Source organism: Crinia signifera, chromosome 5 (genome assembly GCF_055691185.1).
Source record: "Crinia signifera chromosome 5, ASM5569118v1, whole genome shotgun sequence".
NCBI classification, from domain to species: domain Eukaryota; kingdom Metazoa; phylum Chordata; class Amphibia; order Anura; family Myobatrachidae; genus Crinia; species Crinia signifera.
The window spans coordinates 132,509,115-132,524,452 of record NC_139221.1 but is presented as its reverse complement, the minus strand read 5'-3'; the positions used below and the strand labels follow the sequence as shown (position 1 = coordinate 132,524,452).

The 15,338-nt window shown below is 40.6% G+C and overlaps 1 protein-coding gene across 4 annotated transcripts in view; it reads left to right on the top strand.

Annotated features, from left to right (window-relative positions):
* CDH20 (cadherin 20) overlaps window positions 1-12,693 on the top strand; it is a 417,999-nt gene extending 405,306 nt beyond the window's left edge. For all 4 annotated transcript variants that reach the window (XM_083188071.1, XM_083188069.1, XM_083188070.1 and 1 more), the window contains 3 exons: window positions 1,636-1,753; window positions 8,370-8,621; window positions 11,305-12,693. In XM_083188071.1, the coding sequence (XP_083044197.1) occupies window positions 1,636-1,753; window positions 8,370-8,621; window positions 11,305-11,801 (867 nt within the window). In that variant the 3' untranslated portion in view covers window positions 11,802-12,693. The remainder of the gene's footprint in view (window positions 1-1,635; window positions 1,754-8,369; window positions 8,622-11,304) is intronic.
* Window positions 12,694-15,338: the final 2,645 nt, after the last annotated feature.

Sequence of the window (15,338 nt, the reverse complement as noted above, 5' to 3'; positions counted from 1 at the left end):
CCCATTGTCGATCTAATGTTTGTGCCTATCTTCCGAACCTGTCGAACTTAGACACGTCGACCTATTTCAGGTGTCGGCATTCAGTGGTTGACCTAATGCATGTCGAGCTTAATACAGTCGACCCTTTGGCCCATACCCTGATTTTACCTGCTGATTTTTATATTTGACAATTACAGTATATTTCTGTCTTGAAATATCTGCTCAATGCTCTTTAGGAAATACTGAAACCATTCAGTTACTGTTATTTATTACCTGGAATTATTTACGGTAGAGAATGTACAATTTGACAAATTAAAAACCATGTAATATACCATGAAATGGCTTATGATGTATAAACAGAAGCATGAACAACAAAAAAGTTATTATCATTTGCTGTACTCCTACATAAGTATGGTCAATGACTCTATTGATATTTTGTTTTCCTCCTATAGCAGTGGTTCCCAAACTGTGCGCCTAGGCTCCCTGGGGTGCCTTGGAGCACTTGCAGGGGTGCCTCAGGTTGGTGGTCCAGAATCAATTCTTTTTATTATTTAAAGTTATTTATGGCCAATGAAATAGGCAAAATCAGTGCTTGTGGCTTCCAATTAAGAATATGTGGGTAAACAGAAGTGAATCATGTTTCTCACCACATAAGTGGACCTAAGGAAAACCTTTAAATCACAACTTTTTAAATATTTTTCCTGAAATTAGTAACCAACTTTTGGCCTAGTGGTGCCGTGAAAAATATTCTGATACTTTAGGGTGCCGTGATTCAAAAAGTTTGGGAACCACTGTCCTATAGATATTCTTTCCTGCTTACATTGATTTTTTTCTATGTTACCTAACATGGGTTTTCAGGTTTTTAATACACTGTGACGCCACTGTTTGTGTTTGGAGTAGGGAAGCAGGCAGGTGGGCAAACCGAAAGATATATGGTTCCCAGCAGGACATCCACTGTGCAACAAGGACAAAGACTTACTGTACAACATTAAAACTTAACGGCTGAAAACAGTAGTTACTTTGTGATTTTTGGTTAAAGTGAAATCCATGCAGACCTGAAACATGACTAAGATAGGCAAGAATTAAATATTGATAGGGCCAAATGTAATACAGTATGGCGTGAGAATCCTAAAAGCAAGAGATTTTGGAAGAGTTTTCCCTTTTTTTTTTTAAAGCGGCAATCAATTACATGGCAAAATCAACCAGATTTTGCAGTGTAAATGATTGCCGCTTTCAAAAACCGTGAAACCGCTCCCAAAATCTCTTTCTGATTTTCACACCCTATTACATTTGGCCCTTGGAGTCTAAACCATCTCACCCCAATGACAAAGCTTATTAAAGTACTTATCTGGTTCTTTTGAGCCTGGATATATATAGTAAGTTTTTAACCAATGCTGAGATTGGCAACTTTATTTTTTGGTATAATAAAGAATTTATGAACTTCAGCAAATGCCTAATGCCGTAATTCAGTTAGATTAAAGTTAATAATCATATTTCCATATGACCTTCCCTTCTATTCTTCTAGTAATTCTCTGAAATATGATTGTCCTTTATATGTTTTATAGTCAAGTGGTTTCAACTTTTATAACACAAGACATCTTAAGAGAATACATTCTATCAGTTATTTTACCTTTTTATTCTTTATCTGCATTTTAGCTGATTCAGACTGTAAGCGCAATAGACCAAGACGATCCACCAGAAGGTCATCATATATACTACAGCCTGGCTCCTGAGGCAGCTAATAACCCAAATTTCACATTAAGAGATAACCAAGGTAATCCATGTAACAAAATGACCTTTGAAATGTTTAATGTTCAAATTCATTTAAATATTGTACTGTTGGCTTTAATATTTGAATAGAAAATAAAATATGTACTTGAATGAGATTTGGTTGTATACAGATACTATAAATTGGTTACCGTATGTAAAATATAAATATGTATGTTCTGTACTGTACAGTATGACAGGGCCAGATGTACTAAGCTTCCAAAGGTAATAAAATGGAGAGTGATAAACAGCCAGCCAAGCAGCTCCTGCCTGACATTTTTCAAACACAATCTGTAACATGGCAGGTGGGAGCTGATTGGCTAGTTGTTTATCACTCTCCATTTTATCACTTTTGATGCTTAGTGCATCTAGCCCTTAAATATTTACTTAGGGCCAAATGTATCAAGCTTCAAAAGTGATGAAATGGAGAATGATAAACAACCAGCCAATCAGCTCCAATCTGTCAGTTTTCAAACCCAGCCTGTGACATGGGTTTTCACTGTTTGAAACTTGATATATCTGGCCCTTAAACCCTAAGCAGTCTATTATTTTCCAGAAAGCCTGTTCTGACAGAATGTTTTGATTAATGTTTTTATTTTATTATTCTTGCTGTTTATTGGGAAACGAATTGTCCACTATTTGACCTTGATGTGTGTGGTACATTTCCCAATGTTATCCTCCAACCACTACCCTGGATGGTGAGAGTGGGGGCTGGAAAAGTGAAAAATTCATTAGTAAATCAAGCATTTTTTACTTAATTCAATAAATTAAAAAATAATTGCGGAAAAAGTCCTGTCTCCTCATTGAGAAATACCCAATGGCTACTTCTTCAAGGGAGATAGAATAGCTTTAGTAAAGGAGGACTGGCCGCTGTGGTATGGGAGTGTGTAGTTGTGAGTTGAGGGGATGGGATGGGAGACGGAGCCATGGCATGGGGAGGACAGCAGAGGAAGGCATCCAAAGAGGAGGTTGGAGCCAAGTGGTGGGTAGTGTAGACTACTAGTTTTATACTAGTATTATAATTTAAGTGTAAATCCAAGTCAAGCATACACATTGGGCATATGGACTGGAAGGTAAAGTATCTGCAAAAATCTTTCCTAGAAAATAATTTTCAGGCCATATTGATAAATCACCCACAAAATGGAAGGTGTTAGATGCATGATTTCGTACACAGCCGCTGTGAAAAAATATGTAAATATCTCAGCCACTGGTATATGTATTGAGACGCCTACTGGACATGTCTTGGATTCACCTCTTGTGTATTACAAAGCAACTATTGAACACACATCCATCAATAATAGAGGAACCATATGGTCCTTCAGCATTAACAGCAGAAGTAAGATGCCAGAGCCATTGTAACTGCACATGGGATCGCAGACATAAATGGTCTCTGCACTGTTCCTTTGCGCCCCCACTCCCATGGTACCTACCATAAATGTTCCCTGACTCTCAGTCACTTTGCCCTTAAATCCTCACTGGATTCATGCAAGACCATCATGGCACATTCATAGTGCCACTTATATGCATGCACAGTAGCAAAACTGGCCCCATAGCATACAACATTGACGTCAGGCCCTAACTAAGGGGTAAATCTACTTAGATGGTGGTTGTATTGGAGATTCAATGTTGCCCATAGCAACCAATCAGATATTTATTATTTTCTAGAAGGTGCTAAATACATTTTTGAAAAAATATAATCTAATTGGTTGCTAGGGGCAACATGCCATTTTCAATAGAACTCCCATCTTAGAAAATTTGCCAACACGTGCTTGCATTGCTACTGTGCATGGACCTTGCTGTGCTTGTTTCTGGTTGTAGTGGCTATGTGTGACATCATGCAGCTGCTGCACTCCCCCCCCCAATGGACACACCTGCAATGCCAGCACTGCACCCGCAAAAAGTTCAGTTACCACCCCTGCAACGCTCAGTCACCGCCCCCGTCGTGCCTTAGACTGCATCACATTTCTTGCTATCTGCGGGGCTAGCTAAATTAATCCCAATGTGTGTAATTGCTGTGGGGGCCAGTATGTATAATTGCTTATTGGGCCAATGTATGTTGTTGCCGTGGGAGCCAGGGCCAGATTTGTCACTTGGCCTGTGAGGCATGGGCCTAGGGGTGGGACCTTTCATGGGCTGCCTGTGACCATGGCCGAGCAGGCAGCGGCGAGTGATGAGCGGCTCTGCTGCCAACATGATTCATGTCAGCGGTGGCACCGCTCATCAGAGGGGCAGCGAAGCAGATTACGGCAAGGCGGGGTGACATTATCCGGGGAAGGTGCACAAGGTGGTTGCATCAGGGACATCTGGAGTTACAGTGGCCATATGATCTAGAGCAGGGGTGTCAAACTCAAATTCATCGGGAAGAAAGAAAGTTTGTGGTGTGTGCTGCGCAATTAAAGGCAGCTGACACGGGGTTTAGTCACAAACCCAGAATAATTGCATATGAAAAAAAGAAAATGAGGTTTGTGTCAGCGCCTGCTGTTTAAGTAATTAATATGCACGGTTCTCTTAAAAAATATATATAAATTTAATTAGAATAAAAAATATAAGTATAACAAAATACAATTCATATAATTATACACATATAATAAAAATAATCAAAAAAAAAAAAAAATAATAATTATAAAAAATATCTCGTAATTGTGAATCAATTAGCAGCAATAAACTTTTTTTTCCCCTTTTTAGGAGGTATAATAAGCGACAGTCCTGTAATAAGGTAAATGAATGCTGATATTAATATTACCATCCCATGGCGCAAGTTGTTGTATTGGCCAGTTCGATAACTTGTGACGCTTTGAGGTTCTGTTGCCTTATAATTTCAAAGGCTCAAGGGTCCTGAATCGACAGTCCTGATTTCCTTCTCCTTGGAGCAATTAGGGATAAATGGAAACCCAAGATGTTTTGAAGTGTCCAGGAATAATTTTTGAAGGTGGACGTCACAGGAATAGAAAGATGAACCAGGTCACTTGTGTAGTAAAGGATGGATCAGCAATATGTGGATCGCTCAACGCGTTTCTCCGGAACCTCCGGCTTCCTCAGGAGCAAGTGTGACACTGGCCAATACAACAACTTGCGCCATGGGATGGTAATATTAATATCAGCATTCATTTACCTTATTACAGGACTGTCGCTTATTATACCTCCTAAAAAGGGGAAAAAAAGTTTATTGCTGCTAATTGATTCACAATTACGAGATATTTTTTATAATTAATTTTTTTTTTTTTTTTTTTTTTTTTTATTATATGTGTATAATTATATGAATTGTATTTTGTTATACTTATATTTTTTATTCTAATTAAATTTATATATATTTTTTAAGAGAACCGTGCATATTAATTACTTAAACAGCAGGCGCTGACACAAACCTCATTTCAAATTCATCGGGGGCCGCATCAGCAGTTTGGTCACCCTCAAAGGGCCGGTTGTATCTGTAGGTCCCCCTGTATAATTATAATGCCATGACACCACAGGCTGCTCCCCCTGTATAATATAAAATGAATGCTATGACACTACAGGCTGCTCCCCCTGTATAATAATAATGCCATGACACCACAGACTGCTCCCCCTGTATAATATAATAAAAGTAATGCCATGACACATAAATAATTATACAGGAGGAGCAGCCTGTGGTGTCATGGCATTATTATTATTATACACGGGGACACCTCAGGAAACAGCAGATATATATATTTTTTTATTGTGAGTGTGATCCTCATCCTCACTTACTGTTTCTCCGTCTGTCCTCCAGCTGCTGCGGCTTCCAGCTTTTCTTCACTGCTTGCTGCGGCCACACTGTCCCCGACTCCCGGTCCAGCTTCCCTGCCTGCTCCTACTTCTCTACAGACGCATGGGCGGGCGGCGTCATCGTCATGACGTCCCCACCCAGTGTCTGTCACTGCTGGGCATCAGAGGGAACAGGCGGCCGGGCCCTCCTCCACGTAGCCGTGGAGGCCGGCGGCCATGTTTCTGTAGCCGCATACATATGTGCCTACAGGAACATGGCCGCCGACAGTGGAGGAACAGGTAAGGCGGCCGCAGTGGGGTGGGTGAGAGGAGGTGGCCTAGGCAGGAGCTGGGACACACTGCCCTGCGTGCTATCTCCTCGCGCGGGCCACATGACGAGGTCTGGCGGGCCGGATTTGGCCCGCGGGCCTTGTGTTTGACACCCGTGATCTAGAGCATCACCTGAACAAGTTACACTAGAGCCCAGAGATTCCCTATCCAGGCTAGCAGATGTGACTGTCCAGCTATTTGGACAATGCACATATAGCAGTAATGTTGGAGATAACCCATATACAGCAGCAGCAGTACGTGTGGCTGTGAAAGTGAGTGGCTGGTAAGGGTGCCGTTGCATCTGCAAGGATACCTTAAAATATGTTAAAATGGGGGGGGGGTACAAATGTTGTGCCTATGGGCGTTCTGACCCTTAAATCCTGCCATGTGTGCCAATGTGTTTCATTTTCTGGGGGCCAATGTGTTTAATTAATGTGTTTAATTAAAATAGAGGACAATGAGTTTATTAAATATATATTGATATTTGTGTGTGAGAGAGAGAGAGAGAGAGAGAGAGAGAGAGAGAGAGAGAGTAGGGGCATCAGTAATGTGTTTTGCCCATCAGACTTCTTCAAGGGGTCTGATGGACAAACCACCTAAGGCTTCCCTCCCTGAACTCACATACAAAAAAGATAAGATACTGTACTTTCCTTTTTTTGTCTTGTATATATTTGTCTTTATTTATCTTATTTTACTTGTATTTTTTAAGTCCATATATGTTATAATATTTTATTAAATCATATTATTTAAAAAAAAACATTCTGTCATCTGTTTTTAAATCTGTCTTTCATGACAGCATCAAAGAGGCATCTCGGTAAAATGAGCCCGACTTTAAAAGTAGTCGGGCTCATTTTGGCGAGAACGGCCGTTGATTTTCGAGCTCACGGCCAGATCTCGATGATCCACGGCCGTTTCTTGTGACCACGCCCCTTTCCTGCACTCAGCAGGCAGGACATTAAACCTGCCTGCCGATTATAAGTTGAACAGCCCGAGAACGGGACAGGGTCACGGCTGTCAGGATGTCCCGACAGTTGTGATCCGAGATTGAATATCCCCCTAAAACTTTTGGGAGATCTTAAGTATATTTATCTTGTCATTATATAACATACTAGATGTGACAGCATTGGTCGCTAATGCCTCTATCCACATTCTCTCAAGGTGTGTACAGACGCATCGATTTACATTGCATCGATTGAGTACAGACGCATGGATTTCGATTGGCTTAGCTTTCGATTTCCCCAATTCCACTCCCTTTCCATTTAACCTTTGCTTTCCTTTTGATTTCACATTCAATCTGCACTTCTGCATTCGATATTGATTTTGATATTGATTTCGATGTGCATTCAACGCACAGTGTACACATTCGATTTACTGGATCTATTTTTCTTTTATATATAGAGAAAATGGGAGTGCACATCAAATCAAATGTTTATCGAAAGCATCTTTAAAAAACATTCGATTTCGACTGGATTTTGCTTCTATAAGCAAAATCGGATCAAAAACCTGTCAAAATCGATGTTTGTGTACATCCCTTCACACATTTCTCATTTACCATCAATGATCTCTTAGTAGGGTATATGGTCACTAGGTTGACAAGGGGAAGGTCGACATGCATTGGGTCGACCAGTGAAGGCTGACATGTCTGCCGATCGACATGGGGTTAGGTGGACAGGGTCATTAGGGCAACATATGCATTAGGTCAAGATGGGCTAGGTCAACAGTCAAAAGGTCGACATGGGGTTTTTCATTTTTTTGGGAGCCGACATGTGCCGACAGGCGGTATTTCATGCCCTACCATCCACTAGGGCAGGGATAGGGAACCTTCGGCCCTCCAGCTGTTGTGGAACTACACATCTCAGCTGCCTTGTTACAGTTTTTGTACGTGGCCATGCTACAACTGTTGCAGGGCATGTTGGGATGTGTAGTTCAACAGCAGCTGGAGGGCCAAAGGTTCCCCATCCCTGCACTAGGGCATGGTGGGAGAAAAAAATTGTTTGTCGAGAGTAGCGAGGCTCTGTGCCCGAAGCATGGTGAGATCAGCGAGCCATGCAAGGGGACATGGTGCACGTTTTTAGTGTCCATGTCCAATGTGTTGACATTTGGGATAAAAAAAAGTGAAAAACACCATGTCGACCTTTTGACTATTGACCAATGCTTGTGTCGACTTAATGACCCAGTCGACCTAACCCCATGTCTACCTTCAGACATGTCGGCCTTGATTCATGTCAACCCTATGATCCATACCCCTTAGTGGATACTGTAGCGGACACCCATATATACAATGGAGTGTCCATAAAACTGTATATACCTTGGGTACTGTGGGTCTCTTGCAAGTGGTGCTGCACTCCTTTTCTATACTAATATATTGAATTTTACAGTATGAGTATATATTACATATGATTATAAAAAATGATAGTGTGTCTTGGCAAGTTTAATGTCTTGTTTAGTGAGAAAAAAGTATAAAAAGGTTAAAAATCTTTGATCTATAAATAGCAGAAGTGCAATCAAATAATACAGTAATTGCTATATTTCAAATAATAATAAATCTGTATTTTGTTTCCCCTGTTTAGATAACACTGCTTGGATCTTAACTAGAAAATCTGGCTTCAAACAAGCTGAGCAGAGCACTTTTTATATCCCCATCTTAGTAGCGGACAACGGACAGCCCATGCTGAGTAGCACTGGCACTCTGACAATACAAGTGTGCAGCTGTGATCAAGATGGTGATATTATGTCTTGCAGCGCTGAACCGTATACATTGCCCATAAGCCTCAGCAGAGGTGCACTCATCGCTATTCTTGCCTGCATTTTTGTATTACTAGGTATGTTAAATATAATCTATTTACTAGAACATCTTTTTGCACAACTACTTTCGTTTAAATTGACTGAGGAAATAGTTTTTTCTAAATATTTTGTAGAGACTCAGGAAGAAAGTCTGTTATACTCCTATAGTATACTGTAGCTTGTTGTTGATAATCATTCTACTAACCTAGTTATCACATCCTTCGAAATTCAGTGCTGCGTAGCTTTATCAAATATATATATATATTCATGACAAAGAATTATATATATAATTATAAGAGCTGGGCTGAGGTATATTGTTTAATTCTCTTAATAATCTGCATAAAAAAGAAAACACACACATACAATGTTATAATGTATAATACATTGGGCCAGATGCACTAAGCTTAAAAAGTGATCAAATAGAGAGCGATAAACAACCAGCCAATCAGCTCCTACCTGCCATGTCACAGACTGTGTTTGCAGAATGTCAGGCAGGAGCTGATTGGTTGGCTTTTTATCACTCTCCATTTTATCACTATTGAAGCTTAGTGCATCTGGCCCATAGAATGAAAAGGTACTTGTGTAGTTTCACGGCGCCCGATATATCGGATGCGATATTGGCCAATATATCGGATGCGATATTGGCCGATATATCGATGCGATCCAAAGCGATTTTTTTACCTGTTCATAACCCCACTACCACTACGCATGGAGTTTATTTTATATACTGTGGTGAGTGCAGTAATCTGCGTCCCCTCGCGGAGCTCCCTACGCTCACCACACTTTGGCCTATGAACAGGTAAAATATTGCATAGGATCACATCGATATATCGGGCTATATCGCATCCGATAGTATCAGTTGGAGTACATCAGGACTCAGTCTTTTGGCACCTAAGTGACATCACAATCTGATTGAGCAGCTTGCCAGTCTTAGGTCCTCTGTTCTTCTTAATCTATGCCTCCTCTCTTGGCAAACTAATCATCTGCTTCAGTTTTCAGTATTATCTGTACACTAATGATACTCAAATCTATCTATCCTCCCCTGAATTGACACCATCTGTATTGCTCCGTGTTTTTGAATGCCTTTCTGCCATTTCATCTTGGATGTCATCTCACCACCTCAAAATCAAAATTTCCAATACAGAATTAATTATATTTCCACCAGCAAAGAACAGTTTCAAACCTGATTTCTCTATCACTGTTAAGAACATAACAATTAATCCTACTCCACAAGCTTGCTGCCTAGAGGTCATCCTTTATTCTGAACTGTCCTTTATTCCTCACATTCAATATGTCTCTAAATCCTCTTACATGTATCTAAAAAACATATCCAAAATTAACCATATCTTATGCAAGACACTGCAAAAACTCTAATCCATGCACTCATTATCTCACGCATTGATTATTGCAATAGCCTCCTTACTGGTCTTCCTAAGAAAAGACTCTCACCACAACAATCCATTTTGAATGCAGCTGCGAGGATGATCTTCCTAGCTAGACGTTCAACTTCTGCTGATCCACTCTGTCAGTCCCTCCATTGGTTGCCTGTACTTTACCATATTCAATATAAAATACTTCTACTCACATTCAAGGCCATTAACCTGACTACAACAATGTATATCTCTTCGCTTATCTCAAAATATATCCCCACCAGACCTCTCTGCACAAGATCTGCGTCTCTCATCCACACTCATTACTAGATCCCATTCACAATTGCAGGACTTTCTTCCGGCAGCACCCAACTTATGGAATGCCTTTCCAAGCACATTAACACTCTCCTCTAGAATCCAAAATTTCAAGTATTCCTTGAATACACACCTCTTCAGGCAAGCATATCATATTCCAGAACACCCACACAACCTTCCTTAGCCCTCCTATCTAATTGCATCTAACTCCATAAAGATGCACTGTCTTGCAATCTGGTGGTACTGCCATGCTATGGAATCCTAACCTTTTGTATCCCTCCAGGACCCTTCAGTTTGTTTTTTCACGGTTTCCTATTATAAAGGGCAACGTTATTTGCTGTGCTATATAAGAAACTGTAAATAATAATAAAATATATTATGGAAACCGGCCTGAGCCCTGAAATCAATGAGTTAAATACAGTATAATCCACAACGATACTCCTAACACTAAATGTTGGCAATTAGCACAGTAGATGGCCACAACTTGTAATTTTAGCTTATCCAGGCTTATATCAACCCTGTGTCATTCATAACATCTCAAAACTCGGAATACATACAGATGACCGACATTGGGGATGCCGGGAGTCAGAATACTGATACCGGCATCCTGATGCAGGCAATCCCAACAGAAGTAGGCATCCACCTGCCAACCACTAACCCTCCCTTCGCACAGCCTAACCCTCCCCATTAGTGCCTCTAACTTCTGTTCCCCACAGCCTATACCTAACCTCCCTGCCCCACAGCCTAGCCCCCCTTCTGCATGCCTAACCCTAACCCTACCTCCCCAAAGCCTAACTCTAACCCTCTGAAATCCTAAACCTAAGTCCTGCACTAGTGCCTAAATCTAACCCACCCCAAAAACTATGAGTACTTTATAACACAATGCATTGGATTTTCTGTAAAGTAGGTTTCTGCACCCCTAAAAACACAACATTTCTATGTTATTTATTCTAATATAATGTTTTTTTTTATAATGTAGTATCAGTCATATTTTATTAATCATATTAATAACAATACTTTACTTTGTTTTCTGCAGTACTAGTCCTGCTTATTTTATCAATGAGAAGACACAGAAAGCAGCCGTACACCATTGATGAGGAAGACAACATTCATGAAAACATTGTTAGATATGATGATGAAGGAGGCGGAGAAGAAGATACTGAGGCTTTTGACATTTCAGCCTTATGGAATCCACGGGAGGTACAACATGTTGGAAAAAGCAGGCAGGACATGCAGCCAGAGATTGAAAGCCTATCACGTTATGTACCTCAGTCATGTGTGATGGACAATAATGTTCACAACTACATGTTGGCTAAGCTCTTTGAAGCCGATACAGATGTTTGTGCTCCTCCATTTGACTCTCTTCAGACATATATGTTTGAGGGTGAGGGTTCAGTGGCCCAGTCCTTAAGCTCATTACAGTCATTCAGTACAGACTCAGATCAGAGCTATGACTACCTTACCGACTGGGGACCACGGTTTAAGAAGCTTGCTGAGATGTATGGTACCAAGGATAATAATGCGTCTTTGTGATAGCAAGAAGGATAATCGTGTCATTTTATGCAGGGCAATGAGCCCCACCTAACCTCGATCCATTTTCTTTAGGGATTTCAGCATAAATGTAAAAGAAAAATGGCGTCACCAGAGATTAATGGAACATACGGCAACAGGAAATGACTATGCTATGGATCAGCATTATTTGGTCTAAATGTATAAACAGTATACTATGGTTATTGTTAATGGTATGAGGAAGATACAAATGTTTCTTGAATTCAAAGGACTGTTAAGTCCCAGAGTAATATGACATATATTTTTATACAACACTGGTATCTTTACTTCTCCTTTCAAGCATACAAATGGGGCAATTAACTAATGTAAATAATCTTTGTCTCTTATTTATAAATTCTCACTTCTTTCAGAATTATAAAATTGTAAAAAAAAAATAACACTGTGTTTCATAGATTGCTGTTCCCAATGTTTTATATCATATTTTTTTGTTTGGTCATTATGAGATCTTTAATAGTCAAGAAACAAACCTAATAATAATACTAATATTCTTCCTTTTTATTTAATGATTCTGATTGTTTCTGTTGTAAAATGGTGACATTTCCTGAGATGAAAACTACAAGTGATTGCACAGGAGGTGTCACTGCCATGTGCCAAATGCAAATTCTGGATTGTGTACTCGAAAGCCAAACCGTAATTTAAGGCGTACATTCTGTACCCAAACTTTAACTGGCTCTCCCTGTATATTTTCCATCAAATTAACCCAAGGATTGTTTACATATAGCTGAGAAATTGAGGTAGCCAAAAAAAATGATTTAAGTTAAGTTTTGTACATTTGTCAATAATTTTGGTAATAAATATGATGTACTGAATGTCCAGTACTTTAGCACTTCTTTAATAAAAAGTTAAACCTAAATGATATACTGTATCTTGAGCATTTACTTAATTACATGTTCTTATTATTAGTATAAATTGCCAAATATGTATATGTTTCTACAATGCCCTTTTATATTGAGTGTAAGTATGTATGAGTATGTGTGAGGATATAGGGTCGTTAGGTGGACACATATTAAATTGACATGTATTAAGTTGACCACTGAAGGTTGACATGGCTGGTCGACACATGAAATAGGCCGACATGGCTAATGTTGACAGGGTTGGAAGGTCGACACAAGCATTAGGGCGACAATTGAAAGTCAAAAAGTCGACCAAATATGTATCGACCCAGTGACCTATACCCTGAGTGAGGGGGTTATTTTGGTTAATTTGCTCGGATGCGAATTTGCATCCTTGCAATTGAACCAGATCTCACCTTGCAAATGGTGGTATGCCAGCCCACCATTCGCAAGGCGCGTATGTTCGCACTGGCTTTGAAGGGGTGTTTTACATAAGCATCCATTCGCATGCCACTGGGAACCTCCCATATCTTTCGATGGTCACAGACTATGAAAAGATGTGGAAGGTGCACGCATATGTAAGGTTACTCTGAGTAACCTTAGGTACTTGTTTCCTAGCACGGCGCCCACGATATTCAGTCGTACGGCATTGTATTCAATTTAAAATTGTATACCATTGTATATGGCAGACAATGGCATACAATGCAATGCGATGCGATTTTAAATTGTATAAGCACCCTAATGGGTTTTTTCAATGTTAAATGGTCCCCCTATACGATTCTTAATTGTATAAGCACCTTAATAGGTGCTTACAATGTTAAATGCACCCCCACGCCACCGCCACTATCAACGGCAACCCGAAGTGTGGCGAGCGCTCGCCACACTATCTAAAACCAACTCCACGACGTGGATGGTGGGGGTATGAAAAGGTCGGAGGACGCGCACCGCCGCCGCTCGCCATGCTTCGGGATGGTGTTGATAGTGGGGGTGTCATGGGGTGCTTTTAACATTGTAAGCACTCATTACGGTGCTTATACAATTAATAATCTTATAGGGGGGCCATTTAACATTGAAAGCACCCATTAGGGTGCTAATACAATTTTAAATTGTATAACATCGGGTGCCATTGCATACCATTGTAAACAAGTACCTAACCTTACATATACATGCACATTCAATAGGAAATGGGCGGGCAGCTGATATCAGGTGATGTCAGCTGCCCGCCCCCCGCATTTCCATCATGGGCACATTATTATTAGAACACCCAGCTTTCTCATGGTAATGCCCATGAAATGCTGGGCGTTCAAATATGCTAATGAGTTAGCCCTCCAAAGTTCAGAAGGACAAAGCTGAAAGCTGGCGCCAGGCAGCTATCATATGGCAGTCTCCTCTCCCCTCTGGCTTCCAGGCTTCTGCTGAAGGTGTGCCTTCTGTTCTGGGATCCAATGAAACTCACTCTAGGATGTACTAAAGAAAAAATGCAAAAAAAGCTCTAGCTGGTATAACCCCCTAGAAACAAGGAAGTCTAGACGACTGCGGGGATCGAAAGGGGCAGCTCTTATTGGGAGAGCTGTCCTTTGCGTTGTTCACCACTTATGTTAGTACCGCCCCCGCTTTGTACATCCTGCCCTCTATCACTTATGCTGAAATAGTTTAGGCTATTAAAGAGACTATGGGCCCACTGATGCAAGATCAGGCTAATACCAGAAAAAAGCGGGGGAGTGGTGTTGAGCAGCGCTATTAATTAATGAAAAACAGATTGGTTAGATCTAGTACAGGATTTATTAAACTTCTAAAATGACATGTAGCCAGTGATGTGTATCGATGTACAATAAAAACATTAAAAGTAAGAACTCCAATGTATCTCACCACACCCAACAGGAGGTATTAGATATACCAGAAGAGTCCCGCTTGTACAAGTCCATGTGGATGGAATGGTGCCCAATTGGGCAATCAGGAGGGAGGACACGATGGATTCCAGGAGTGGCCCAAAGATAGCACAAATTACCAGCTCCAACCACTGACTGTGATAAAGTGGGGTGATGTCCTCAACCTCTAGATTCCATAACCGTTGTGTTTGTTTGTATCCAAAGGGGAGTTGAAAGAGAGTCCAAGTGAGTGGGTCTGCAATCCCAGAGTCCTGAGAGGTGGGTGGGTGGTTAGGCAGTTGAGTTCCTGACCGGTTTCGGTACTTCAGGTAGCTTTATCAAAGGATATTTGATGTGTGGGAGTATCTGGCTTAAGTACCCTGTGACATGGGTCATGTGACCAGTTAATTAGAGCAGCCAATCTATAGATAAAAATAATCATATATAGCGCTTAAGTAGGAGGCAAATAACTATCTGATGGTAAAGACCGTGTAACATAATACTGAGGAGGTTACTTTAATTACAAGAATAGATAAAAAACACATAAACAAATAAACAGATGCAGAATACCAATAAAAAAAGACACCTGTCAGGAACTCAACTGCCTAACCACCCACCCACCTCTCAGGACTCTGGGATTGCAGACCCGCTCACTTGGACTCTCTTTTAACTCCCCTTTGGATACATTAGATTGTTTTGACCCTGTGATTGAGAGAGCCCACTGTTTAGGTTCCCTAATTCATCTGACCCAGAGTTGTAATCTTTTGATGCTTAAATGACTTGCATAAGGAGGCCAATTG